At 36.6% G+C, this 27,005-nt stretch overlaps 10 protein-coding genes across 10 annotated transcripts; 6 read left to right on the top strand and 4 right to left on the bottom strand.

Annotated features, from left to right (window-relative positions):
- Window positions 1-602: 602 nt before the first annotated feature.
- MONOS_17213 (uncharacterized protein) lies at window positions 603-1,274 on the top strand (the record flags this gene model as incomplete). Its single annotated transcript, XM_067870111.1, has 4 exons — window positions 603-699; window positions 759-838; window positions 1,085-1,111; window positions 1,155-1,274. The coding sequence occupies 4 exons, from the start codon at window positions 603-605 to the stop codon at window positions 1,272-1,274; spliced, it is 324 nt and encodes a 107-aa protein (XP_067732597.1).
- Window positions 1,275-3,210: 1,936 nt separating this feature from the next.
- Window positions 3,211-3,942, top strand: MONOS_15881 (uncharacterized protein; the record flags this gene model as incomplete). Its single annotated transcript, XM_067868783.1, has 1 exon — window positions 3,211-3,942. The coding sequence occupies one exon, from the start codon at window positions 3,211-3,213 to the stop codon at window positions 3,940-3,942; it is 732 nt and encodes a 243-aa protein (XP_067732596.1).
- A 659-nt stretch (window positions 3,943-4,601) lies between these two features.
- MONOS_15880 (putative Reverse transcriptase (RNA-dependent DNA polymerase)) lies at window positions 4,602-5,480 on the top strand (the record flags this gene model as incomplete). The annotated part of the gene is made up of 1 exon (XM_067868782.1): window positions 4,602-5,480. One exon carries the CDS (start codon window positions 4,602-4,604, stop codon window positions 5,478-5,480), a length of 879 nt encoding a protein of 292 aa, XP_067732595.1.
- A 203-nt stretch (window positions 5,481-5,683) lies between these two features.
- MONOS_15879 (uncharacterized protein) lies at window positions 5,684-7,315 on the top strand (the record flags this gene model as incomplete). Its single annotated transcript, XM_067868780.1, has 2 exons — window positions 5,684-6,113; window positions 6,417-7,315. 2 exons carry the CDS (start codon window positions 5,684-5,686, stop codon window positions 7,313-7,315), a joined length of 1,329 nt encoding a protein of 442 aa, XP_067732594.1.
- Window positions 7,316-12,993: 5,678 nt separating this feature from the next.
- MONOS_15814 (putative mannosyltransferase) lies at window positions 12,994-14,589 on the bottom strand. The gene is made up of 2 exons (XM_067868714.1): window positions 14,543-14,589; window positions 12,994-14,436 (listed from the first exon to the last, which is right to left on the bottom strand). Exon 2 carries the CDS (start codon window positions 14,423-14,425, stop codon window positions 13,538-13,540), a length of 888 nt encoding a protein of 295 aa, XP_067732593.1. The 5' UTR covers window positions 14,426-14,436; window positions 14,543-14,589; the 3' UTR covers window positions 12,994-13,537.
- An 842-nt stretch (window positions 14,590-15,431) lies between these two features.
- MONOS_15813 (uncharacterized protein) lies at window positions 15,432-15,701 on the bottom strand (the record flags this gene model as incomplete). The annotated part of the gene is made up of 1 exon (XM_067868713.1): window positions 15,432-15,701. The coding sequence occupies one exon, from the start codon at window positions 15,699-15,701 to the stop codon at window positions 15,432-15,434; it is 270 nt and encodes an 89-aa protein (XP_067732592.1).
- Window positions 15,702-19,245: 3,544 nt separating this feature from the next.
- On the bottom strand, window positions 19,246-20,767 carry MONOS_15812 (putative Glycosyltransferase family 25 (LPS biosynthesis protein)). Its single transcript, XM_067868712.1, has one exon. It carries the CDS (start codon window positions 20,710-20,712, stop codon window positions 19,861-19,863), a length of 852 nt encoding a protein of 283 aa, XP_067732591.1. The 5' UTR covers window positions 20,713-20,767; the 3' UTR covers window positions 19,246-19,860.
- Window positions 20,768-22,462: 1,695 nt separating this feature from the next.
- MONOS_15811 (uncharacterized protein) lies at window positions 22,463-23,182 on the top strand (the record flags this gene model as incomplete). The annotated part of the gene is made up of 1 exon (XM_067868711.1): window positions 22,463-23,182. One exon carries the CDS (start codon window positions 22,463-22,465, stop codon window positions 23,180-23,182), a length of 720 nt encoding a protein of 239 aa, XP_067732590.1.
- Window positions 23,183-23,349: 167 nt separating this feature from the next.
- MONOS_15810 (uncharacterized protein) lies at window positions 23,350-23,841 on the bottom strand (the record flags this gene model as incomplete). The annotated part of the gene is made up of 2 exons (XM_067868710.1): window positions 23,350-23,539; window positions 23,732-23,841. 2 exons carry the CDS (start codon window positions 23,839-23,841, stop codon window positions 23,350-23,352), a joined length of 300 nt encoding a protein of 99 aa, XP_067732589.1.
- On the top strand, window positions 23,842-25,786 carry MONOS_17212 (uncharacterized protein; the record flags this gene model as incomplete). Its single annotated transcript, XM_067870110.1, has 1 exon — window positions 23,842-25,786. One exon carries the CDS (start codon window positions 23,842-23,844, stop codon window positions 25,081-25,083), a length of 1,242 nt encoding a protein of 413 aa, XP_067732588.1. The 3' UTR covers window positions 25,084-25,786.
- Between the last annotated feature and the right edge of the window lie 1,219 nt (window positions 25,787-27,005).

The following is a 27,005-nucleotide window of genomic DNA, read 5'->3' as shown; positions in this document are numbered from 1 at the left end:
TCCAAAATTCATTTTCTTTTCATCAATCATTTTCTGAATTTTTTCGAATTGCTCGATTCTTAATATTGATCTGAATTCATACTTTCCATTTCGTCCATAAGTTCATTCATTTCAATGATTTTTTGCTTCTGCTCGTTATCATTGCAATCTTCAAGCTCAGAAAGCAACTCTTCAAACAAATATAAATAATAAAATAAAACCTCAACAATCAAGGATTCAAGCATAACAATATCTGCAAACCAGTGAATTTTTTTGTGTTGAATTCCGTCTGTGTTTTAAAGAAATAATGTACCAGAAAACAACAGCATTTTTATCATTCACATTGAATTCGTGTATGATCGAATAGAAGAAGCAGATGGAAAATAAAAACACAAAACAATCACAAAAATCTATGAATTCACACCGTTTCATCTCGTGTTAACATTTTGGCAATTTTTAATGAAAGAAAAAAAAATCTTTTTCTTCTTCAATTTGCTGTAATGGATGAATTGATCGTATCGTTTTCTTGGAACAAAAATATTCCCTGTTTGAATGAAAAATTGACGAATGAAATATATCGTCATCATAAGAACAATTTTTTCCTGTAACTTTATGTTTCGTTGATGACGACATATTCGTTTTGGTTAATTGATGCGTTGTTTTTCATTCATGTGCGACCAAACAGTTACAGTTATAAATTATTGATAGACACAACATCACGTATGCCCTTATATAACTCCTATTCATTTTAAAGATGTCTCCGTTCACCATCATTTCAGGAACCAGAAACATGACATTTTTTTATAAATGGCTGCATCCACCTTTCAGTGCAGAATTTCGAGTGAGGAAAATTTGTGCAGTATCTTCTGTTCAAGAAGAAGATGCTTGACGGTGTTGAATTTTGTTTTGTTTTTCGTTGAAACAAAATGGAATTTAATAGAAATTATAGGAATTTCTTTTCCTCGAAAAGTCGGAACTCGACTCCTTTGAGGGAGAAATGACATCTGAAAAGGATAATAAGCGAATTAGATGATGGAACAATTCAAAATCGAAGGAATAATGAAATTGAATTGAAGAAAGCAGTTGCCAATTCAATATTAAACAGAAAATTGCCTTTAAAAATGTTTATAAGGTTAGCTGTTGTTATTTTTTTGAAGCGATTATTTTTAGTTCAGGAAGTTGATAGAGCGAAAGATAAGCTGGCTTTGAAGAAGAAAAAGAAAAGTGGGGAAGAAAAATACAGACAGACAGATGAAATTCAAGATATTTCGAAGATGCCTGGCGTTGGGCTTTGACAAAGAATTATTTTTGAGGAAAGATGATTTTTTGTTAGAGAAGGGGAATTGAAAGCTTAAGAGATGAAATGAAAAAGAGATTACTCAATATTTCCTACTCTTTGCTAAAGAGAGGGAAAGAGATTGAGCTGAAAGTGAAAAGGATTCAGAGGTTTCTCCTCGGCAGAAGAAGAAAAAAAGGAAAGAAGAAGAGAATTTTAATGAATTTCTCCGTTGACATCAATTGGCTCTCATCTTCTCAATTTTCGAACTTCAACAATTTACCATTTCATGCAATTCATTCGTCGTCATTTTCTACATTTGCTTCAAATGCATCAACATTTCACGCAGCTTTTTCTACATTATCATGATTCATATCGTCTTATAGAATATCTTTGCATTTGATATCTGAATCAGAGATTGCCGGAGAAATGAAATGGAAACAAAGAAATTTGTTTGAGAATTGATACTTTAAGCGAATGTTGAAAATGCATTTTATTTTATTTTATTTTATTTTATTTTATTTTATTTTATTTTATTTTATTTTATTTTTTATTTTTTATTTTTTATTTTTTATTTTATTTTATTTTATTTTATTTTTATTTTATTTTTCAATTATCGAAAGGGAAATGAAGAGAGGCAAGAGGACTCAACAAAAAAATAAAACTTTCGGATCCGTTTTTCATTTGAAATTGGAGTTTCACAGACTTTCAGCTTTTGAGATTGGATAGGCAAACATTTGTGCCTTCATTGAAATGTCTGCAAAGAGAATGAAGGTTGCTGTGAATTTGTCATTTTGGCCAGATGATTGAGCAGATGACAGCAACTGCAGCGCTCACCAATTCTGAATTGATCTTCTCATTTGTCTCTCAACAAAATCATCTGATGAAAGACATGAAAGTTAACACCTTCATTCATTCATTCATTCATTCATCATCATCATCTTCTTCTTCTTCTTCTTCTTCTTCATCATTATCATCATTATCATTATTATTATTATTATTATTATTATTATTATTATTATTATTATTATTATTATTATTATTATTATCTTCTTCTTCTTCTTCTTCTTCTTTTTCACCTTCTCCTTCTTCATTGTCATCTTTTTCTCCTTCCATATCCACTTTCTTCATGTACGGATAATCGAATTTGTGAAAGTCGTCCCAACCGTCGGCACAAGGCGGACATTTCCATGCAGCTTGTCTTCAGCACTTCCAAAGAGAATGTCTGCAAAATACGCAAAAAGACATCAATTTCTCCTTCAGCTCAGCCATCAGCTGTGCATCTGAAGTTTCGCTTTTAAATTCAGATTGAACGCCAAGCGCTGTTTGTAGCTGATTTTTTTGTTTGTTTCAGGAGTGAGAATCTTTGAAAAGCAAACAAAAAGTGGAAGAGGAAGAAGAAGAGGCATTAATGAAATTGAATTTGTAAAAGAAGAAGAAGAAGAAGAAAGCCGAAAAGAAAGAAGATACTGAACCTGCAGAATCTTCCATCTGATTTGTATTTAAACTCATGTTATTTGAGGAAGAAGCTGAAGCCGACGGAGCAGTTAGAACAGTTACATAACTTTCTTCCTCTTCACAACCAGTTCTGTTGTAATCTTCCATTCTTTCTCCTTCTCCTCCTTCTTCTCCTTCTTCTTCTTCTTCTTCTTCTTCTTCTTCTTCTTCTTCTTCTTCTTCTTCTTCTTCTTCTTTCTTATTTTCATATTCTGATTTTTAAGATGGCTTCACATGATATTTATTTTACAATTACACCAAAAATAATTAATTATGAGAACGTTTGCATTCAAATTAATTTTTTTTTCTTTCTAAAAATATATATTTCAATATAATCGTGATTTTTGCGACTAATCAAAACGCAAGCATTTTGACTTGCAAGAAAACATTCATTCACTTTCTTCTCTTCGATCTGAGAGTATCACTTAAGGGTCAGTCACGGAGAATCTGAAAAAAGAATGCTCCATAGCTCTCCACTCAGCACTGGACCCGCGTTGAATTCTACCACATTGATGATGTCAAATGGACCTCCGGGAGAGATATTTTCGAGTATGATTTCTCATTCCAGTTCTGAATTTTCCCAACAGATCCCGGGAGCTTCAGAAGCAAAAGAAAGCCATGGCGAGGATTGTTTGCTTCTGGAAAATCGTTTTAAAACAATATTTCTCAGAGATCCGGATTGCAGCTTATATGATATGGATTTACCAGAAAGATATTTGGAAGATCTTATTATTGACCTGAAGGAAGATGATTTAAGTCCATTTCTGCCAAAGGCCCCTCCTGCAGCTTCGAGAACAGATAATTGGATGAACGACGCATTGGATAAGGCAGGCGAGCGAACTGAAGCGTTTCTATATCCGGCCATTAAAATTCTGCTTTACACACATGCGAAATTAAAAGAAAAAGATGACGAAAAAGGATCAATTGCAGATACAATTTTATTAGTTTCAAAAGCTCCGAAGGAAGCAAGAACTGTAAGAATTCAAGGAAGATTCGGCTTTAGGGCAGCTGCACAGATGAAGGAGAGTGCAGCTACCAGTCTTCTTACTCAAAGGCAATCAGAAGTTCTTGAAGAATGGAGAAAAACAGAAAAGAGTCAACAATTCAAGCTGCAAACAACAAGTTGGCCTGTGAGAAGAAGTTCGATAAGAGTCAGAACAATTCCAACCAGAAGATCAGTAAGCAAGTGATTTTTTCAAGCAGCTCCCTGGTTGTCAAGATAACAAAACCAAAGCCGGCTGCGGACAAGAGCTTCAGGTTTCGCTATAAGAAGACAATCAGGGGAACGAAAATTCCAATAGAAGAAACGAACAGCATTCAACAGCCCGAAGAAGTCCGACAAGAGGCAATGGTTGGAGGAAGAACTTGTTTATTTCGAGAAGAATGGGAAAAAATTGGAGGATCACGAATTATTGGGAAAGGAGTAATCCCAGTATGGAGGAGCAAAGCCTCGAAGGAATCACTCAAGAAAACAGGAGTATTCAACCCTTTGGAGCATCAGAGTCAAGAAGCCCAACAAGCCTTTTCAGAGATGATCAAGAAGCAACTGGAAACAAATATCATCAAGCCGATTCAGGAGAAGGATGTGAAGCATTTGAATCCAGTGTTTGTTATCAGAAAGAAAGACGGTGGCTGGAGGCAAATCGTGGATTGCCGAAGACTCAATAATTCAATCAAGACGATTTATTACAAGCAAGAAGACCACAGAACAGTGGAGAAAATCATACAAGAAAAGGATTACACAGTCACGATGGACTTTAGCCAAGCTTATTATCTTATAAAAATCAGCTAAGAATTATCGCCATTCCTTTCGTTCGTTTTCAAAAGAAGATACTACGCTTTCCACGGAATGCCTTTCGGATTCAAAGATGCTCCTCGAACGTTCACAAAAGTGATGAGAAAAGTCCTAAAATACATGAGGGAGGAATGGGGTGTGAGAACAATTGCATACCTGGACGATATTGTTCTTCTTCATTCACACCCACAGGAAATCAATATTATTGTGGAGAAAACCCTATTGATGTTCAACAAATTGGGACTATTAGTCAATTCAGAAAAATGTCATTTAATTCCAAGTCAGCAGTTCAAATTTTTGGGCTTCCAATGGGATACCAATCAGTGTGTATTACTGATGAAGGAATCGAAGAGAGTTGAGCTGATGAAAGATCGCAAGAAATGGAGGAGGATTTCCCAGTACAAAAGAGTTGTTTCGATAAAGAAGATTGCCTCGTTGATAGGGAAACTGAATGCAACCAGATTCGTGTATCAAGAAGCCTCCCTGAATTTGTCACAACTGTACAAACTCCCAAACAAAGCTTTGAGTCTGAATGGATGGAAAGGAAAAATGCGCGTGAAAGCATCGATAACAAATTGCCTCTGGAAGTGGAGCGAAAGGCTGAAAGAGAACCAACCAAGGAAATTGAATCCTGTGTTTCGACCAGAAGCAATTCTTACGACAGATGCATCAGGGTTTGCCATGGGCTCAACACAAAAAATCAACAATCAAATGCTGGACTTTCACAAACCTCTTCCACCTCCAATTAGAAACCAAAGTTCCAATTACAGAGAGCTATTCGCAATAAATCAAGTCATCGCGCATTTCTCAAATTCCGTTCGAAATCAAGAAATAGGAAATCTGCTTATTCGATCAGACAACACAACAGCAGTTTGCAATCTGAATCGAAGGGGAGCGGGTCCGAATCTCAGAACCCTTCAGAAGAAAATGTGAAATCAAACCCAAGCGCTGAAAGTTGTTGTGAAAGCTCAACATATTTCCGGAGAGAGAAACGTCAGAGCAGATGGACTATCGAGATTGGTTAAAGGAGGAGATTACGAAGTTGAACAAGAAGCACTCGAAGAGATCCCCAATCAGCTTCAGATGCGCATCACACTCGATGCCTTCGCAACAAAAGAAAACTCAAAATCAACGAAATGGTGCGGGCAGGGAAGCAATCAAAGTCAAGACGGGTTACAAATTTCATGGAGAAACGAGACGGTTCTTGCGCATCTACCAGTTCCTCTGATTCCAGCAGTGATCCGAAAAGCAGCGATGGAGAGAGCTCGAGTTCTCCTTCTTCTTCCCGATTAGAAGGGTCAGAAATGGGAACCACTTCTGAACAACACAAATCACATCTCTTGGACATGGAGGAGAACGGAGGAGATAATCAGGGAAGGAAGATAGATGAAGCTAATGAATGCAACGCTTCCTCCAGGGAGACTGAGGATATGCGTAATCAATCCATAACCGAAAAGGGAGAATCGTGGTGGAATGAGATTTTGGCATCAAGAAGCATGTCACATGAACAAGCCGAAGAGTGCAAAAACAGTGTCGCAAGTGCCACATGGATGGGATACACTTGTGGTTTCACACATTTCAAAGACGGATGGGATCAGTTGAAATTCAAAGACATCCCTTCAAAATTTCAGATTTGGCAAAAAAGATGCTTGGATGTGTTTGTCGCCTTGAAAAACAACGGAATGAAAGCTTTTTATTGAGAATTGTCAGATCTGCAATTTCCTTCCTAACATCAGTATTATACGGAAAATCACTTGGGGAGAACACCTTGATTTCAATCCTGTTTAGATCATTCAGGAGATCGGAATGCAGAAAGAAAAAGAGACAAGATTATATGTAAAAACCCTCAACAACTATTCACGTATATAGAAACGATTGGAAAGAACGAAAATTTGTCATTCTCACAGCTTACGAAGAAAACAATTTGTTTGTGCATGATGTTCTCTGCGTGCCGCTTCACAGAACTGGAAAGAATTAATCTAAAGGAATCAGAAATAGATAAGCAATCAATTAACCTGAATGCATCACTCAAAAGTGGACTTGAAAGAAGCAACATTGTCATCCCATTCCTCAGCAAGGAAAGTTTGATATGTCCAGCAACAGCCGTTAAAGATCAATGGGATCGGGTGAAAATTCACAATCCAACTGCCAATAAACTATTTCTGAGCTCTTCAACATATGATCCAATGAAGGCCCGTGCAATACGAAAAGCAGCCAGCGAAATGATGAAATATGCAAGAATCCCTTCGAACAACAGCCCATACACCTTGAAACATGCCTCTATATCAGCCTTAACAATGGCGGGAACCCCAGTCGAACAGGTGGCAAAATTCGCAAGATTATCCCCCAGAAGCAACACAGTGATAAAGCATTATTTCAAATCCAACATATCAAACAAGATGGCACAGATAATTTCATCGAATCAGGAGGCAAATGAAACAATTCAACAGCCTTCCACAATTCCTCCATCCACATCCACACCAGACGAAAAGGATTCCATTATTCCCATCAATCAACAATCAAGTATGCCAGAAGGCCATGAAACAGAGAAAGCAAGAGAAGAGATCTCACAACCAGACCGTATTGAAGAACCAGATGATAATGAGTCTCAATCTATCCACGAAAAGCAATCAAATGCCACGAACAATGAAAATGTTAAAAACGAAAATGAAATCATCGAAGAAAAATGCATCCAGTTTATTATTCGAACAAGATCACAGAGACGAAAAGAAATGATGGAAAGAGAAAATTCAGAAAGTTATCCATAAATCCCAATTACTACAAACTCTCAGATCGAAGAGAAGAAAGTGAATTTCATATTTTCTTTTTCAAAATGAAATTTCTTTCAATCGTTCGCTCATTCACAAAGAATATTTATATGCTGAATAAATGCCCATCCATAAAGGAGAATTTGATTTTTGCATTTATTTATTTGTTTGTTAACTAAATTATGCTTATAAAATTAATAACTTGAATGAAAGCTTTTCATTTTGAATGATCTTTGGCGTCAGTGAAATGATGAAAAAAAGAAAAATTGAAAATTTGAGAAACAAAGCCAAATGAAAAGAATTTGGCTAAACGTTTACAAAATAAACTGAAACATCCAACGACAAAAGAGGATAGTGTTTTCTGCTCAGCAAACAAAAAGTTCCATGAAAACTTGTGATGATATCCTCGTATCCTTCTTCTTCTATCTTTTCAAGCACCTTCCTTTTGGTTTTCTTTCTTTCTGCTTCTGCCTTTTCATCTTTTTTCTCTTCTTTCAATCTTTCTGAAACACTCAAAAAGAAATGCAAGTTTTCTCTTGCCATTTTATCTTTCAATGTTCGTTGCTGCATCTCCTCCAAAACAGTATTGGTTGCTCCTCCTTTCAGCAAGTCATCAACTGGTACAAATCCGTTACCTGCGGCATTTCTCAAGGAAAAAACGCACCAGTATCTAATTTCTTCGTAATTATCCTTCGCTGTTCGATATATCTGAACAATGCTTCCAAGAAGCCCTACAAATTCTTCATTCCGCAATTGACAACATGAAAAATAGGACTTTGTTGTTTTCGTCCATCCCGTGATTACAAGCACTTCATTCGCTTCTTCTTTTTTCATTTCTTCTTCTTTCCTCTTCCAATCCACATTTCTTGTTAGCACTTCCAGTTCTTTTGTTGACTCTCTTCCAAAATGCAGCTCATTCGCAATCACTTCATCCAAGCTTTCATCATTGACCAATCTGAAAATCAAAAAGTCCCAAGCAGACTGATAGGCAAGTCGAGTGAGGTTGTGATGCTCTTGATAATATTGGATTATCTCTTTGATTTCATTCAAATGCAGTTCTTTTGGCACTTCCTAATAAAAATCGGAAAAAATCAATAACTTCAAAAATGAAATAGAAATAAACATACACTTAAAACAATATTGCTCAAAGCCAGTTAAGCCATTTCAACTTCTTTTTGAATTTCCTCGTCTTCATCTTTCTTCAAGGCAAATTTCAACAGGCAGGGTACACAGATTGAAAACAATTCCGAAGAAAACATGCCTGCAAGCAAAAATAAGCATTCGCAAAGATCACCAAGAAGCTTTTCGTTCTTTCCTTCTTTTTTCTTATTCTCGTTAAAAATCCTATTTTCAAATCTTTTGCCCAATGAAGATTCTTCAAAGCCACAAATAAACATTCTTCTCGAGGTTCGCAAATATCCAATGTGCTTCAGCAGCAAAATTGCATTTCCCATCGACAATTTCTTTTCTTCAATCATTTTATGTATTTCATTGAACAGTTCTTTGCTGAAAATATCCTTAATTTCTTCTTTATTCATTTCATCAAGTATTTCATTCATTTCAACGATTTTCTGTTTCTGTTCTTTTTCAGTGAATTGTTCCAGCCGTGAAAGTTTCTCAAAAAAAAGTGAAAAAATCAAAAGAGAAAAAACATTCATTCATTTTTAAAACAAACTATTTCTTATAAAACGTTGCAAACCTATAAACATTTGTATTTTTGAAGGTGACTGCAAAATTGCGAATTGAATTCAAAACAGTTAATAAATTCATTTTCGAAATATTTGTGGTGCAATAGAATCAATAGAATTAAAAAAACCAAATCAAAATTTTTTAAATAATGTAGGTTTCGAAACCTCTTTTGTCATAAATGATTTTTGTCTCAAAACAAGTTAATCTGTGAAACAAAATAATCTAGTTTTTGAACAAATAAATAAGGGTTAACAACCTATAATTTTATAAGTGAAGATTTTATATTGGTGATTGTCTGCAATAAGGGCGTGTTTAAGTGCTTAGAACCACGATTACAAATGCGCTCATGCGAGATATAGCACTGCAGAAGGGCATGGATTTTGTTAACAGAAGGAGGAGCGGATGGCTGTTTGCAACGATTGCTTGCAAAAAGGAAATTGATAGGGGAAATTGCATATATTTAGACTTATAAATATATTGCAAAACATATGGTGTAACATCGACTGCAAGATTTTGAATGAAAAATAACTCAAGCAAGATGCAGAAAAAGCGAGTAGAATGTTTCTGTAGGATTGAATTCAACGGCTTGTTTATTTTGTGGGAAATGTGTTTCACTCGGCATATCTTTTGCGCAGGACTTGTTTTGTGTGATTTTTTTATTGGGAGGTTGGTTTTGTGGAAAAGGAAAGGGAATTGGGGGTTGGACAATGGAGGAAGCGAACAGAACGAAGCACTCAGCAGTCCTCAATTACAATCTCATTTGCATTTTGCATGAATCCTACTGGCATGCCATCAGCGAAGACTTGGCATTGAATAAATCAATAAAAAAGAGTTGATTTCTTGTTTATTTGGATTATGTGAACTTTCACTTTACTTCATAATCGGGTTCATAAAGAATTCTCTGCTTTCGATGACGATCTATGCCAGCCATTTATTGACCAGTTTTCTTTTTTTTAAAATGTGGCAAGAGGCAATTTTGGAGAACAAGGAAGACTGCTGGATTGATCATTTCAAGTGCATTGGAGATGGGAAAATATTTCGAGGCCAAAAAGATGGTTTGACTTTTTTTATTTCATTCATTTTTATTTAAAGGTGATATTTGAATGAATACAGAATGACTATGAACAGGAATGCCATAGAAAGAAACGCCTTCTTTGCATTTCGCGAAAGATTCAGAAGTTTATGAGATTGTTCATATTTGCATTACATTCAATGATGATATTCGTGACTTCTACCATCTGGTTTGTGTGATGCATAGCCTTACAATGCTTGACATGAGCTTGAAAGGGAGAAAAAGCAGTTTGTTTGGCTTATTTGTTGAGAGTGTTTGGCAGAAGCGACTTATTTGTTGGGGCTGATGGGCTGGCTGGGCATTCACATTCAAAAAAGCAACAAAATTTTCATGTTATTTATCTTTCTTTGTCATTTCAGAAAACTGTTTGATGGAAATATGCAACTGGAAGATTTTATGGCAAGGCTCACAATTTTGATGCAATTAGCAGAATAGGATGAATAAAATGTGAAATGGATTCCAGAAACTTTGAATTGGAATCAAAAATAGGAGGATTTCCAAAAGGAGAAGAGAAAACGGAGAGAAGATGCAGCAATTGACTGGAAAATAAGGAAAAAAGTGATTGTGGAAAAGAAAAGTTGCTATGAGTGGTAATGGAGGAAAGAATAACAATTAAAGAAGAAAGAGGGAGAACCGAACAATTCTGGAAAGAGAAAGAGAGAATCATGCCATTGGAGAAAGAAAGAGAAAGAGAAAGAGAGAAAAAGAAAGAAAGAAGAAGTTGGAAAGAAGAAAACGGAATGACACAGAGGAAAAGAAGAAAAGAAGAAAAGATACAGAGAAAGAAGAGAAAAGTATTGCACCAAAATATTCGCTTTGAGATAAGATGAAGAAAACGTTTGGATAAATTTTATCTTCAAAATACCAAAAAGATGCTCTGAAAAGGGGAATCTCCAGAGAGAAAAATGAATTGAGTGAATGAGAAGAAAAAGAAGCAGAAAGATAAAATGAAAACGGGGACAATTAAATGAAGGGAAATATTTCTGCAGCATTTATAATTCTCTGGATGTGGTTCAAAAATGAAAACACGTGGGGTTTTGAGGATTTCAGCAGAAGAAGCAAAGGAGAAGGAAAAGAAGCAAAGGAAAAGGAGCAAAAGAAAAGGATCAAAGGAAAAGGAGAAAGAAGGAAAATAGCAAACAGATGATTTGTGCAAAGAGGGATAGAATTTTGACAGAGAAAAGAGAGATGGAGAGAAAAGATTGAACTGATAAAGTTGAAGAAAGAAGGAAAAAAATGAATGGAGATGAGGAAAATTGTGAAAAAGAGAGGGAAAAAATGGAAAAGATAAAGAGAAAGATAAGCAAAATGTATTTGTATATTTCTCTCTAACAAACAACAACAAAAATTTCCTCAGAAAATAACATTTCTTATCCTTTTCCATATCATAATCACTGTCATTCTCGTCTTCTTGTTTTTCTTCTTGTTTTTCTTCTTGTTTTTCTTCTTGTTTTTCTTCTTCTTCTTCTTCTTCAACTTCAATTTCTACTTCTACTTCTCACTCATGAACATTACCATCATCAACATAGTCTTCTTCTTTTTCACCTTCTCCTTCTTCATTGTCATCTTTTTCTCCTTCCATATCCACTTTCTTCATGTACGGATAATCGAATTTGTGAAAGTCGTCCCAACCGTCGGCACAAGGCGGACATTTCCATGCAGCTTGTCTTCAGCACTTCCAAAGAGAATGTCTGCAAAATACGCAAAAAGACATCAATTTCTCCTTCAGCTCAGCCATCAGCTGTGCATCTGAAGTTTCGCTTTTAAATTCAGATTGAACGCCAAGCGCTGTTTGTAGCTGATTTTTTTGTTTGTTTCAGGAGTGAGAATCTTTGAAAAGCAAACAAAAAGTGGAAGAGGAAGAAGAAGAGGCATTAATGAAATTGAATTTGTAAAAGAAGAAGAAGAAGAAGAAAGCCGAAAAGAAAGAAGATACTGAACCTGCAGAATCTTCCATCTGATTTGTATTTAAACTCATGTTATTTGAGGAAGAAGCTGAAGCCGACGGAGCAGTTAGAACAGTTACATAACTTTCTTCCTCTTCACAACCAGTTCTGTTGTAATCTTCCATTCTTTCTCCTTCTCCTCCTTCTTCTCCTTCTTTTTCTTCTTCTTCTTCTTCTTCTTCTTCTTCTTCTTCTTCTTCTTCTTCTTCTTCTTCTTCTTCTTCTTCCATCTCATCATCATCTTCTTCCTCTTCTTCCTCTTCTTCTTCTTTAACTGAAACAGCCCACTGGTCTGCTTCTCCAGTCAGGATGCGAAGATAAGTACCAGCTGGAGATGAACATTCACAATCGTTTCCATTTTTGTCAACGTCATAGACTTCTTCTTCTTTGCCGTCTTCTTCTTTTTCAACTGGAGCAGCATGCAGATCTGCAGAAGAAATAGAAGACATCGAGAGGCGGCTGCTGATTGTGGTGTCTGAGGCAGCTGGGGTGTATATGCAGCACATGCAGATTGTAGCTGCTGCTGCTGCTTTTGTTGCCGCTGCTGTTGCAGCGGGCGCTGCAGATGCTTCGAGGGATATGGCGTTACACAGCTGGTTGTGTTGTATGGGGATGTTGTGCGTGAGTTTGTATTGACGCACTTTTGGCTATGCTTTCAGTTCAGCTGTTTCAGCTTCTTTCTTCACAAACAGCGTTAAAGGGAACGAAGACGGGGAGCAAGAGAATATTTAACAGCAACTGATGTAAATGCATTTTTACCATTCTTTGATCTGTTTGATTTGTCTGTGCTGCCATCATTAATAACGCAGCTGGTGTGGCGATCAAAGCAATCCAAGCATGTGGTGGTGAAGCTGGAAGATGATTCGTGGAAAATACGATTTTCCAATGATCAAAAGAAAAAATCAAAGCTGAGATACTTCTGTTCACTTTGTCCACGAGTCAAAAGAAAAGAAAAGAAAAGAAAAAAGTGATTGAAAATAGAATTGTCTTTCAACTGCTTTTCAAAAATTCGTCAAACATGATTCACAAAAATTATAATTGAAGCAAAGACTGAGAACAATTAACTGAAAAAATAATTGAAATTAATTATTGAAAAACTTATGAGCTGATTGATTTTTGTTGTTGTTTGTGAGCATAAAAAAAGAATTTTCCATTTGAAAAAACACAACACAAAAAATGATACTGAGGAAAATTGTCAAAGAGAAATTGCAATTGCAATATTAAAAGAATCACATAAATGCAAACATTTTATTTCATTTTTCAAAAATTTGCTATTTATCTGATTATTGGACGAAATGTTTATACAAAAAGAATCATGAAAGGAAAACAAAACAAAATAAAATAAAAAGTTTTCAAAAAAAGATGTGTGTTTGATTGATTAATTAATCTCTCACAAACAGTGAAAAAAGGAAGGAATATAAATACGGCAATCACTTATTGAATTTAAAAAAAGATAAATACAAGCATAACTGACTGTTATTTTGAAAAATAACAAAACATAGCATAACAATTAATCTAAATAACATCAACTTCCGGGAATTTCACAATCCCTCTTGTTCCAGAATAAAACTTTGTGATTGGATACTGCCGCACTTCTGGATCGTTTTCCCACCTATCCGCAATACACTTGGTATTCCAATTGCAACCAATATTCAGTTTGTAAAAATAATCTTCCGAATCCATAAGAATGGCATTTGGCTTTCCTTTGTAATCGCGCTGGACAACTGTTTGCATGCAAACATAAGCTATGAAATAAGTCCCCCAGTAATCATGCTCCGGATCCGAACCAAATTGGTGGATATCGGGACTTTTAATTTCCACTCCACCATAAATTCGATCTTTCATGTATGATAAACGTCCCATAGGCAACATAATCTTGAATTCTTCCAAGACTTTTCCAAGAAGCGGGCTTCCCTTAGGTGCCATCATAAACCCAAGTTCGATATGATATGCGGGAGACCAATGGGTATTGAAGGCAAGCACATCTGCTTTAGCCTTTGTCAAATTTCGATGAAAGTCTTCTAAAATAGTTTCATTGCAAATATATGTCGTTGCATCCATCCACACACCTCCATACTTGTAAAGCAACGAAAAGCGAATAAAATCAGCTTGATTCGCCAAAGGAAGTTTCTTCAATTCGGATGTAAGTGTTTTTCGATCCAAATACAAACTTAGCGTCGAATCTGTGATAAATATAGGAGTGAAATTCTTGACTTTTTCCTTCAAGTTGTGCAAAAGAAAGCGCACTTCCGGATTCATTTCTCCTTCCCAATAAAGCCAGATGATTTTTGGAACTTCATACGAGTCGTCATCCTGAGCATGCGCATCTGTTTTCATGGCATATCCTTCCTCAACCAGTGCAGCTACAGAACAGAAAAAAGGAATAAACATAAGCAGGCACATCCAAGAAAACGCTGTTATTTGAAATAAAATTGAAAATGTGTTCAAATTTATGCATTTAATAAAAGCATTGACAAAATCACATATCAATCTGACAGGACAAAATGAAACAAAGCACACTTCCCAAGCAGCTGGGGCTGAAGATTTAGAGAACGATTTTATTTGATCTCATGCATAACTTGCTCCAAAATCAAAATTTCAAAAACTTCTTTTGATCGACAAATATATGTATGTGGAAAACCCAAAAATGAAAATGGCTCATTTATTTATTAAGAACAAAAGATCATCAAAAGAGAAAGAAAAATTATGTGTCAAATCAGAAAAAAATTGATTTTCAACAATTCCACACAAACAGAAGCTTTTGTGGAAATGCCAAGTTGAAACAGAAAAATAAGCGATATTCCAAGCATGATGAGCAAACCTCGCTCAAAGGCACAAAAAGCAGAATTTCTGCCAAATGTGAAAATGTGCATTCGAATTCGAGAAAAAATCGTCCCAGTTGCAGAACTTGTCTCGCATCGCACATCAAATTCTTCCAAAGCACTGCTCCATCTGGAAGCATTCATTTCCGATGGGTCTGATTTTTCAGGCAGAATGTGTTGTTGCAGATTCAAAAGGGAATCCATCAAAAGAAGAGAAGCCCAAATACGAGATTTGTCGTTCATCTGACTTCTTTCCCTTTGCTCTTCAAGCGAGCAGAAATGGATTTTGACGATGGTTGTTTCTGTCATTGGCTTGAAGTGATTGGCTTCAACAGCAATTTCGGTTATTGCACAATATACGACCGTTTGAAATTCTGTTTTATATAGCAAATACATGATACATTATATCATTCTCGTGTAATTTTTTTTGCAGATTCCTTGCGGAAATGTGAAGATTTTTAATTACAAAAAAAATGATCAAAATCCCATTTGCCTAAAGAAAAAGATAAAAAATTTTGTTTTTCAGTATTTATTATGAAACGAATGATGTGAAAAAATTATGATGAGTGAAAGAAATTGTTTCTTGTTTATTCTGGCTCATATTCAGAATGTTCAGCTCCGTCACTCACTTCCAAAGAATTATCAGAAGTTGCTTCATCTTCAGTCAACATGACAGGAACGTCTTCTTCGTCGTCATCTTCTTCATTGTCTTCCTCCTCTTCTTCAATAAACTCTTCTGGTTTGTATCTGCAAATAGCTTTGACAGTTTCCACAAATGATAGCTCTCTTGTCTTGCTGAAAACAAATGAGGATATGTAATCGTCAATAAATTTTTCTCTAATACCATTTTTTGGCATTTCCCTGCGAAACTGACTCCAAATGCCTTCAATCATGTTCGTACAAATTTCGCTTTCTGGATCACGAAAGTGATACTTGTGACAAACAGTTTTATGTGTATACCCTATCTCTTCCAGAGAGGCATATGCTTTCCATTCATCGCTATGAATTGTCGTTCCAGGCAAAATATTGGCTTTGATGATAGGTATTAGTGTGTTTTTTTTCCTATTTGGAACACGAACAATGAAAAATTTTCCTTGTTTTCCCTCTAAATTTCGTTGGACTGCTCCAAATAACCAAATTTGCTTTTTTAAACGTCCTTTGTGAAATTTCCTTTTGTGCAAAATCGCCTAGTCTATTTCTACGATAGAATTCAGACCTCCCAGTGGTTCAAATGAATTCACTGCAATTTTGGACATGGAAGCTGCAGCCAAAGAATAATAAAAACCTACAGTATTTCTATGAATTCCAAGAAGAAGAGAGGTTTGTGTGATAGATAATTTAATCCATTTATATAACAAAATGTGCATGATTTTGTTCAATCCCACTTTTTGATTTTCAATGGATAAACCTGAAAGCAAACTAATTGTTCTATCACATCTGAAGCATCTCCATTGTCTTGAGTTAGGATTTCTTTTATATAAACACATTTCTCTTCTGCATTGTCTGCACTCTTTGTACCTTGCATCCAAAACATCCCTTTGAAACCAATCCCATGTATCATCAGTGCTGTGGAACATCTTGTTCAGATGATGTATTTTCATTTCATGATCTTCCATTTTTATTGAAAACAATTGTTATTTAGAAAATGTGTTGATCAAAGAATATGATCATTCCCACAAGACATATTTGTATTTGCTGATTTCAATTTTATTTTTTTTGTGAGTTTCCGCATTGATTGACACGTTTCAAATCGTGTATGTGTTTATATTATTTCTCAATGAACATTTTCATGAAATATCCAAGCCGGTCGTATATTGTGCAATTACCGCAATTTCATGAGGCCAAACGTTCAAAGAATCTTCCAAGAAATGATTATTGAGATTGACATTTTAATTAACAAAGCTATCTGGAACGAATGAGAAATCGGAATTTCTCGAATTTCTTCTTCGTCTTCTTCGTATTCTTTGCATTTGAGGTTCATGAAGCGAATTTCAAGCATCTCTTTCGCGGATCAATCAAACCCCATCAGATTGTGTTTTGGCAGCATCATTTCCTTCAAAATCGCAAAATGTGTTGGGAGCATCATTGGAGCCAGCAAACATGTTGAATTTGAACCCGATCATTCGAAGCGAATTGCTAGCCAAGATATGATGCAAGCACGCAGATGTCTTGAGCGTTGATGATGATGAAGGGAAATATGTTTGAAGAGCGATAAAAGAAAGAAAGAAAAAGTTGATGAGTTTTTTTTGCCAGCTGTTTGTATTGCTCGAATAAATTGTATCTTCTTTGCCTTCTTCGTAATCATCTTCGCCTTCGCGTTGTTCGCCAACCACTTCAAAATCTTGTTCTTCCAAAAAATCAGCTTCTTCGGTTTCTTCATCTTCATCATTTTCTTTGTCTTCTTTTCCTTCTTCAGCATCTTCGGCTTCAGCTTCAACTTCATTCAGATTCGCATTAACATTCTGATCTTCAAATAGCTTTCTTGATCTTTCACTTCAGTTGTCGAGCAACAAATCCTTGTTTGTTTGGAAAGTGCCTTTCTTTCGAATCCGTCACTTTTATTGACAATGTTTCCAGTGAATATATTTTCATTTCCCTTTTCCAAAAAAGTTATTTGTTTTCATAATTGTTTTCGATGTGAAAGTTCTTCTCCAATTCTCAAAAATGCAACAATGATGAAGCAATATCACCATCATCATGATCGTTAAAATTCACTTCAATTCAATCTGGAAATTGTGTTTGTTTCCTTTCCCCAGCATTTCTTCTTCATTTTTCGTCATCTGTCTCCTCTTTCCTTTCACTCAAATTCAATCTTGGAGATTGCAATATATCGGAAAAACAATGGCTTTTCACACAGACATTTCATCATCTGCAAGTTCCTTTGCTTTCAAAAGGCTTCTCCCACATTTGTCCGCCTCTTTCTCTTTCCAGAAAATATTTTTTTTTTCACATGAAATAATTTTATCTCATGAAGCAGGCGCTGCTGATGTGTGCGGAGGATCTTTCTGCAGCTCCACTGGCATAGCATTCGGCTTTCCAGTGGATATCGCTTCTCCTGCAAGAGGTCTCTGAATAGCATCTGGAAACTTCCTCCTTCAGAGAAGCACAGACACTGCTGCTTTGCATAAGCATCTTCCTCTTTTCACTCTGAACGTTCTGCAACTGCTCTACCTCTGACTTCTTCTGAGTCTGCACGCTGCTCTGTCTCTGCACACCAGGTGGAACACGAGCTTGGAACTTGCATCCTCAGCTGGTGTCTGGCTTGACTGGAACCTCTGCACATTCATGTTTCTGTCTCTCTCGAGCCGACGTGCAGCTTTGAACCAGTGCAGCCGTTCCGCAAGAGAGAGCTGTTGTGTGTGCAATATGAGTTATTCTTTTCAAACTGCCTGGAGAACAACATTACGATTGACTTTGCGACAAAATATATCCTTTTTTTTTCCTCACTGGCAAAGCGTCCCGCCACTTGGGTTGATGAAGTTGCTGAATGCAGCAATCCTGTGGCTGGCTGTCAAATGTTGCATCAATCGTATGGACAGCGGATGAAAGAAAGAAGTGCTAATTCAATGTTGAGTGATGACTTCGAAGCGAAATAGAAAGGATAACATCTGCCCAAAGAATTTTGAATTTCAATGTGCAAAGACTTATTAGTTGTTATCAAAATATCAATTAATTGTATCTCCCCTTCATTTTCTTCCATTTTCAGTTCATCTGATTTGATAATTGTGGAAAATGCGATTTTCCATTTATTTGAAAAAATCTCAAAGTTGAGATGCTTCTGTTTTCCTTTATTCACAAGTCAAACAGAAAAATGAAAAAGAAGACAAGGAAGATAACTTCAGAATATAACTTTTGAGCAAATTACTAGAATTCAAGCATCCTCAGTTCCAGTAGTAATCCTTTCACATGAAAATATTATTCAATCTGCTTCATTGCTTTTGGATAATATTTCAATGAGCTTGAGTGTCTTTGCCAACAGAAAGGAAATTCTGGGATTCAAAGCAAGCATTGCAATATTCTTTCATGGAATATAACATAAATCACTGAGACAGATTAAGTAACTTTCAAATGAAGCGAGAAGGTCGATTTTCTCCTGAAAATTGCAAATCCAGAATTAAGTTTGGTTTTTCTGGGAAAGAACGAATTACGAAGATAGATATTCAAGTGACCTTTTCGTAATTCGATTGAAGGCCACAAAAATTGAAGAAATATCCTTTCAACAGAAAACGTTCTTTTTGGAAACTTTTTTATTTATAAAATGTTTTTTGCAAAAGGGATAGTTGTTATCGACTTTTGTTGATTAATAAAAAATCATTCTTTTATTCAAACAGCCTAAACAGGGTAATTGTGTTCAAAATAATTTGATAAAAATTTTATTTGAAAAAAAAGAGAGAAATCATGTTCTTTATTCGCAATGCAGTCTTTAAACATTTCGACAAGGTTCATGTCTGCCACAAGGAAACAAAAGCTGAATAATCACAAAAAGGCACTGTTTTGTTTAATAAAAATTATGCTTCTTAAAGAAATAAAAAAACAATTTGTTTTGAAATAAAGAAATACAGATAAATCGTGGTTTTTCTTTTGCTGAAGTCAAAAAAGTCACTGCTTCCGTTATTATCATGGAAGTTAATGTTTTTTCTATCTACAGTTTTTTTTCAAAAAGAAAACTCAAATATTTAATTTTGTGTGACTGTGAAGTTAACTCCAAATAAATACATATATAAAACCGGGTCCAATAAAATCTGCCCAAATTCTTTTAAATAAGTTGAAGACAATACAAGATTATTGAAGCATAACTTGAAAAAGAGTACTCACAAATTTCCAATACAAACATTGAAGAACTGAATAAATCAAAAAGAATATTTTATTCACTAATTAAAAGCAAAATCCTTATATAAAAAACTAATGAAACGAATGTCCTTCGACAAACTCAACATTCCACAAGAAACCTAAAAAACATCTCTTCTTTCTTTTGAAGTGGAAAAGAAATTAAAAGGAAATAAATAATAGGGATAACTATCCATAAAACAAAACATCACTGACCTTCCTAACTTCATCGTCTTGCTTAACGATTTGATCTCCACTCACAGTATAGAAATTTAAATAGCCTCCGGTATACGACAACCATGCAACATCTGCAAATTGAATCATTTCAGTGTTGGATATACTTATAATCTTTTCTGCTGACTTTGCTCCGTTCAAAATATAAGCGTGAGTGCCGAAGAAAAAATCAAGTTTGCACAAGTCTTTTGTCACATTTACGGAACAGACGTGATAATGTCTTCCCAAGAAAAATGCATCCCAATCATCTGGGAGTTGAGGCATCAACTGAGGTAGTATTTGTGTCAAATTTGAAGGAACATTTGCATCATCTTCAAAAATAAGAACAGGCTCATCCATTCCAGTTTGTTTTGACCTTTCAACGATGTCAAAATATATTTGAAGATGGCTTTGCCAGCAACCAATAACTCCATATTGCCAGAAATATGGACCCAATGTTTCGCAAGCTTCAGTAAAATTGAATTTCGTCCGAGGATGTATTCGACTCAAAAATGAAAGTCTTTCGTTTATGCAGTCAGATGAATTTAGAAGTTTTCCATCAATAGCTGGAAAGAATTCGTACTTAAGCTGTGTATCTTTCAGCTGAGACATCATAAAATTTTTCCTATCAGGTCTTCGTTCCAAATTTATAACAATAGTGCGCATATTTGCAATCTTTTTTTTCCATTGTTCAAGAGATAGTGCAGATTGTTTTTGTTGTTCAAGCAAATAATGAATCAATAAAACGGAAATAAAAGCAATGATCGAGCATGCGCCGAACAAAGCTGCAAGCATAACTTTTAATGCTTTGTAAGTAGTAGCTTTCATACTGATATGAATTACAAATTATTAAAAGAAAAAGCAAATGAAAATGAAAATGAAAAAATGAAATGACAAATTGCATATTTGATCGAACAGAATATGTTGATAATATAATTTGATTAAAATATTTATTTTTTATTGATCTAAATTCATTCAAAAAAACTCCTTGCTTATTGGATAAGAGGATGTTTGTTCAAACAAACATTAGCGTTGTCGAATCAAATATCAAATATTAAAAAAAAAAAAAAAAAAAAAAGAGAGAGAGAGAGAGATTGTTATTAAGATATGGGTGATTATTTGGCACAACTGACGATCTCGGCATCTAATAGATCATTCCCTGTATAAATCTTTTGAATTGAAAATTTTTGTTAATTTTATTTATTTTTTTATTTTTTTTATCAGATGATGAAATGATAATGTTGAAATAAGAAAAAGTGAATTGCATGAATTTCTGTATTTAAAATACTCCAGGGTTTGAAGCAGAACCACAATCCTCATCCATTAATTTTAAGATTTATTCAATTTAACTTTTGTCCTATGAAAAATGTGAAAATAAAAATGATATTTTTTTGACTTTAGTGAAAACACAATGACAGACGTTCCTAGCGTTTTAATCAGCGTATTAAATTGTATCTTTATTGCAAACTTTCATTTATTTGTTTTGGAAACAATGCAGTTTTCTAATAACATTTGAAAGCTGCGTTTTCCACGATTATTCACTTTATGAGAACATGTGATGGGTGAGTTTCTTCAAAATCTTTAACAGTTTCAACATATATAAAGAGATATTAGAAAAATAAAAGGATTCCTTAGATTATTTTTGAATAAGTTTTGTTGTTGATCAGTAAGATGCCATGATCGAAAATCATGCCGATTATTTTTGAAATCATCAATTTTTTCTACGTGTCGATTCTTCAAAATTTTTTTTTTTTTTTTTTTTTTTTTTTTGGAGAGGTTTTATTTGTTAAAAAGAAAAATGCATTGATGTTGTTTTAAAAGATAATGCTTCAGATTATATTCATGAAAAAATAATCTTCAAAAGAAGATATGACATTTCGACGTTCATTAATCAATATTCAAATAGAAACCTCAAGCAGAAATTTTTGACAGAGAAAATTAATTTTCAATAATAATTACCCATATGTCAAAATTTTTTTGAAAAGTGACATCAGATCAAAAATTTGACCCATGGTTGTTAAATTATTTTCAATCCGTTTCCATTATTTTCATTAAAAAATGTTTGTTGCAGAATATTGTAAGCAAGTTCATAGCAAACTTCTTTCAAAGAAGAAAATTTTCAAAGCAAAAAATAATATATCAAATTTTTTGATAAAAATCAAAGTATCATTTTTTCAATGAAAAAGAGTTTCACTTGATTGAACCACTTTGCAATTGCTAATAAATGCAATAAACAAGGTGCGTTTCGATTCTTTATCCTGATAAACTTGATTTTCAATGTTAATTCAAAATTTCATTTGAATAGCATTTTTCTTTTGCTTTATGAGCCTGAACTCAACATGATTGCAATAATAGAACACACATATACGATGCATCTTAAAATTTGATAAATTTAGTGGTTAGTATTTTATTTAAACAAAAAATATTTAATTTTTATTTATTATTCAATCATGCTTTTTTTATTGAATAGTTCGCAGTTGATAGCCAACATTTGTTTTTTCAATTTCATTATAGACAAAGATATGATTTCGAAAACATTTTCAGATGCGGAAGCTCAAAATCAGCCAACGGAGGGTCGATGATGCTGTGTGTTGGGAATGGAAATGAAGTGAAAGTGAAAGGCTTCAATTTTGATGGATGCTTTTGTTCTTTATCCAACGGACTTAGCGGAGGAATTTTTCTCCAGCTGTTGAATGAAAATCCCAATTTCCTCATTTCTTCCTCATTTGGAACAAACACAGCCAAATGGAAAAGAGATATCTTTGTCATTTCACCCAATCTGGAAGAAACTGCAAAATCAGAAAACATCACATGCGTGACAGATTCTTTGGATTCTGTTGACAGAGTGCGAGGATACTACAACGGAAACACCAGCGGGGCTATCCCTCTGTGCATCTATCTCCTTCCCACTCCAGAAGAAATATATATGAGAAGCACCGAGGCATCTGATCACTCACATTGTGGAATTGTTCAATTCCCCTGTTTGACAATGAAGCGCTCTCTCACAAGGCAAACAGGAACAAAAAAAGTTGTTGTGAATGAAATGATTGTGATGAGTGATGAGCTTAACTTTGCTAGACAGGAAAACGAAATCAAAGGAAATGATGATCAAAGTGGTTGGACAGTTTCTGATTCAAGTTCAACATCCAATTCAGCTTTGATAAAAGCAAGTGTTGAAACGGAATTATCGAAACTCATCTTATCTCTTCCGTCATCCCTTTTTCTTCGCTCCATTTTCATTCTCTCTTCATCATCATCTCTTCTTCTTCAATTCCAAACACAAAAATATGCACATTGATCAGATGGCGAAACTCCAACACACTTGCCTCCCTTTCACCATAATTGTCTCATGCATTTACGCCACAGCATAATCCTCCATGCATCCAACAGTATCAAAACCACAATTTCAGATGCGCTCTTCTCCTTTAACTACCATAAAATCATCAACAAGTCCATATCTTTTCTTTAGAGATTCTTCGACTCCAGAAACTCAAGCAGCACTTCTTTCTCCGCATCCTGCGACATATATCCCCTGTCTCTCCACTCTGCCTCCAGCACCATCCGTTCTGCTTTCTCCCCACCATGAGCCCTCACTCTCTGCTGCAACACACGTTCGACTGCTGAATCATCAAATGCACTTGATATACCACAAACACTTTTCTCGGCAAGAAGCGTAACGAACAAAATTACGTAAGAGTGCCATCATGCCCCGGTGCAATGCTCTATGTCCTTTTCACACCGCCACTTTGCAACGCGATCGATCCTGTCGCTTGCATCAGCACCTATGTCGACCTATGTCGACCTCTGCGAAACTGTCGTGCTCATCATAATCACATTACACGCAAACATCAGCACGGCATGCATCTTCTCCAACTCCACAAACTTCCTCGTCTTCCAGCCTTCCTCATTCACCTCCCACTCTTCGCTCACAACATTCAAAAACTCCTTCGCAACCATATGCTTCATCTTCATTCGTTTTCCCAAGCCATTCAACTCCAGCCCTTGTTTCCTCTCTTTCCTTCTCCTTCTTCTTCTTCTCCTCCTCCTTCTTCTCCTCCTCCTCCTTCTTTTTCTTCTTCTTCTCCTTCAAAAACAGTATCCTCATTTACCTCTGTCTCAGCCACTGCCCTCGTCTTCCCTGCACCTGCCATCACTCAAACAACCACTTCAATAGCACGCACACACTCATCAACAGCTCTCCTCTCTGAGATAAGCACCTCAAACGCTCCATTATCTACCACTTTTGCGTTAGCCACGCTTCGCTCGTTCTTTGATGACACATCGTCTTCTGTGACTGCATCACTATTGGCTCCTACGATTGTGCTTGGGGGATCTTCAACTACATCCATTGCATCTTCTTCGTCGTCGTCCTCGTCTTCTTCCCTTCCACCTTTATCTTCCTCTGCTTCTTCTTCCTTGGCCTCTCTGACTTCTCCAACATCTCTCGCTTCCTCCTCTTTCTCTGCTCTTCTTTCCTTCTCTCAGACCATCCAGCAGATGTCAACATCCACCTCGCCTGGCCCCGCACTCACCCGACAACCTCAGCCTTCATCTCAGTCTCAGTCTCAGTCTCAGTCTCAGTCTCAATCTCAATCTCAATCATTGTCTTCCTCTTTGAACACGAACTCTTTCCACACCCGCACATCCTCAGCCACATCGCAGTTGTCTCTCACACAGGCAAGCTCTCCCTTGCATCCTTCTCATTTGGTTCATCTAGGAAGCTTCCAACGATCTGCTGCTGTTGCAGCCCCAACTGCCTCATCAAACTTGCCAGCTCCAGTCACTTCGTCTGCTATCATCTCCACCACTTCATCCTCTTCTCTTTCATCTGCTCTTATTGCGCCTCTTTATTCTTCAGCAACTGATGCGCCGCCGCTTTTCTTTGGCATGTACTCTCCATCTTTACACACCTCGTCGCAGAAGCGCTTCTTCTATTCGCCTCCTCGTCTGTTCAAATCCCCCACTCCTCTTGATGATGTGCATCCACCAATTCCTTCGTCACACTCTTCCCATTCGTCGCATCAGGAGATGAGGAGGTCGATGGAGCTGTGCAAATGCCGTAAAGCCAATGAAACAAGAAACATCAACGGGCGACTCGTCAGAACACATGCATTCGATATACTGTTCAAAGCAGGTGCTTCCAGAGATGTATGCGCTGAGGCTGATGAAGAGACAGAAGAAGAGGAATGTGACAGATGAGATATTTGAGACGATGAGGAGGATGAGAAGAAGGAACAGACACTCAAAAAAATAGAAATTGACGACGACAACGAAGAAGAAGAAGAAATAGAATTATAATGCAAATCCTCTGCTGCCATCTTCAATGCCATGGAAGCATCCATAGGAACAACCGCTGAGAAAGCTTGGTCTGTTAGAAATGGCGTACGAAGCATCATATCCGCGTAAACCCATCGTCTGTGCAGCATTTGACTGTCTTCTCAAATAAACACTTCTTCTGTACCAAGCCTCTTGTCTGACTTTTTGAATGAATCCGCCTCCGATCCTTCTGCACCTCTGCTTCCATTCACTCACCAAACCATATAAGCTGCGTGTCCGCATCAGTCGCCCCATCAAACACACCCTCAAACGCATGCACTGATAGTGTCGCTGAACAATTGCTCAGAATCTCCTTCGCATTTCCTGCTTCTTCTCCTTCTCTGCTCTGTCATGCATCTTCAATTTCCTTCTCAGTTGTAAACTTCACCTTCGCAGAATCATCTATGCTCCATCACAACAGACGCTGTCACTCCTCAGCACAGTCTCCGCTACTTCATCACAATGTGCTCATTCACAAGGCGGATCAGCTCAACTTGGTTAATAAAGATATCAATCACAAACTCGTACTCCTCTGCTTTGTACTCGAGTCACTCAACAAGTACGATAAACATAACTACCAAGTCTTCCACAATAACCTGCTTCATCACTGCTTCACTCTCTATCCCATGCTGCACGAGGATCTCGCACGACTCCAAAGTTAGATTCCTCTTCGGCTTTGTTCCTCAGCTGCATCTCCACCATTTCACCTGCGTCTTAGCACAACTTCATGACAGCGGAATGTTCAGCTCGCCCAGCACATCAAAAGTCTGCCCGTGTGCAATTCGCACACGCATCATTCGTTGATTGCCTTTTTGGTTCAAGACACTGTTCATCAGCCATCGACCAGATAGAACAACCTCTTCACTCCTTCTTCCTGGTGCACTCAATTTTTCCTCCCTCTTCCTCCTCTTCCTCCTCTTCCTCCTCTTCCTCCTCTTCCTCCTCTTCTTTTTATCACTCCGCATAAATCAAACAACTTTTTCCCATTGCTTCTTCATCACATTTGTCTTTTTTCTCAATTATTGACAAATTGTTCGCTCATTTTTTTACAACAGCTTCACAGAAATAATCATTTCTATAAAACTTTTCGTTGTAGAAATGATCGAACATTCCTCTGAGTCTCCCATTGAATCGTTCTCCTTCCTCCACTTGTTTTCGCTCCTCCAGCACAGCCAGCACAATCGTTGCTGGAGACAGATCCACCTCCTCCATCCTCAGCCCCTCCACCTACAACCTTCTTCTCCACAATTTTCCCCACTTCATACACTGCAACACATCGCCCTTTCACTTCGTCGTCCAGCTTCACCACCGCAAGCCTCGACTGAGACGATCGCAGCACCAGCCGCGCTATCGCAGACGGCAGCAGCGACGGGTCAAACAGATCGAAGATCTATGGGAATATATTCGCATCCGCTGAAAAAAAGAACCTCTTGCTCTCAGACATCTTTCCCACAGAAGCTGCAAGAGTTGGAAGCTGCGCCTCCTGCGGAACGGAAAGCTTCTCCAAAAGTGCCACATAGCAGGCACACACACAACATATCCCCATGCAGCACCACCTGCAGCAAAACAGCATATACTCGCAGCATCCGCAGCGACAGCGGCATGTTCTGCGCAAACACCACAGTCGTATCTGAAACCACAATCCGCAGCCGCCTCTGGATGTCGTCCATCGATGCTTCCAACGTGAATAATGCCTCCACCACAGATGCACATGAAGAATCAATTGCAAGCGCTGATGATGTATATGAAGATGAAGAGCATACTGGCTGCTTGTCCCATCCAGCCTTCTTCTCTTCTCTTCTCCG

The sequence above is a fragment of the Monocercomonoides exilis genome (assembly GCF_001643675.1).
Source record: "Monocercomonoides exilis strain PA203 chromosome Unknown scaffold9-1957334, whole genome shotgun sequence".
In the NCBI taxonomy this organism is placed as follows: Eukaryota; Preaxostyla; order Oxymonadida; family Polymastigidae; genus Monocercomonoides; species Monocercomonoides exilis.
Note: the sequence above shows the minus strand (reverse complement) of the source record. Positions and strands in the feature narration are given on the sequence as shown.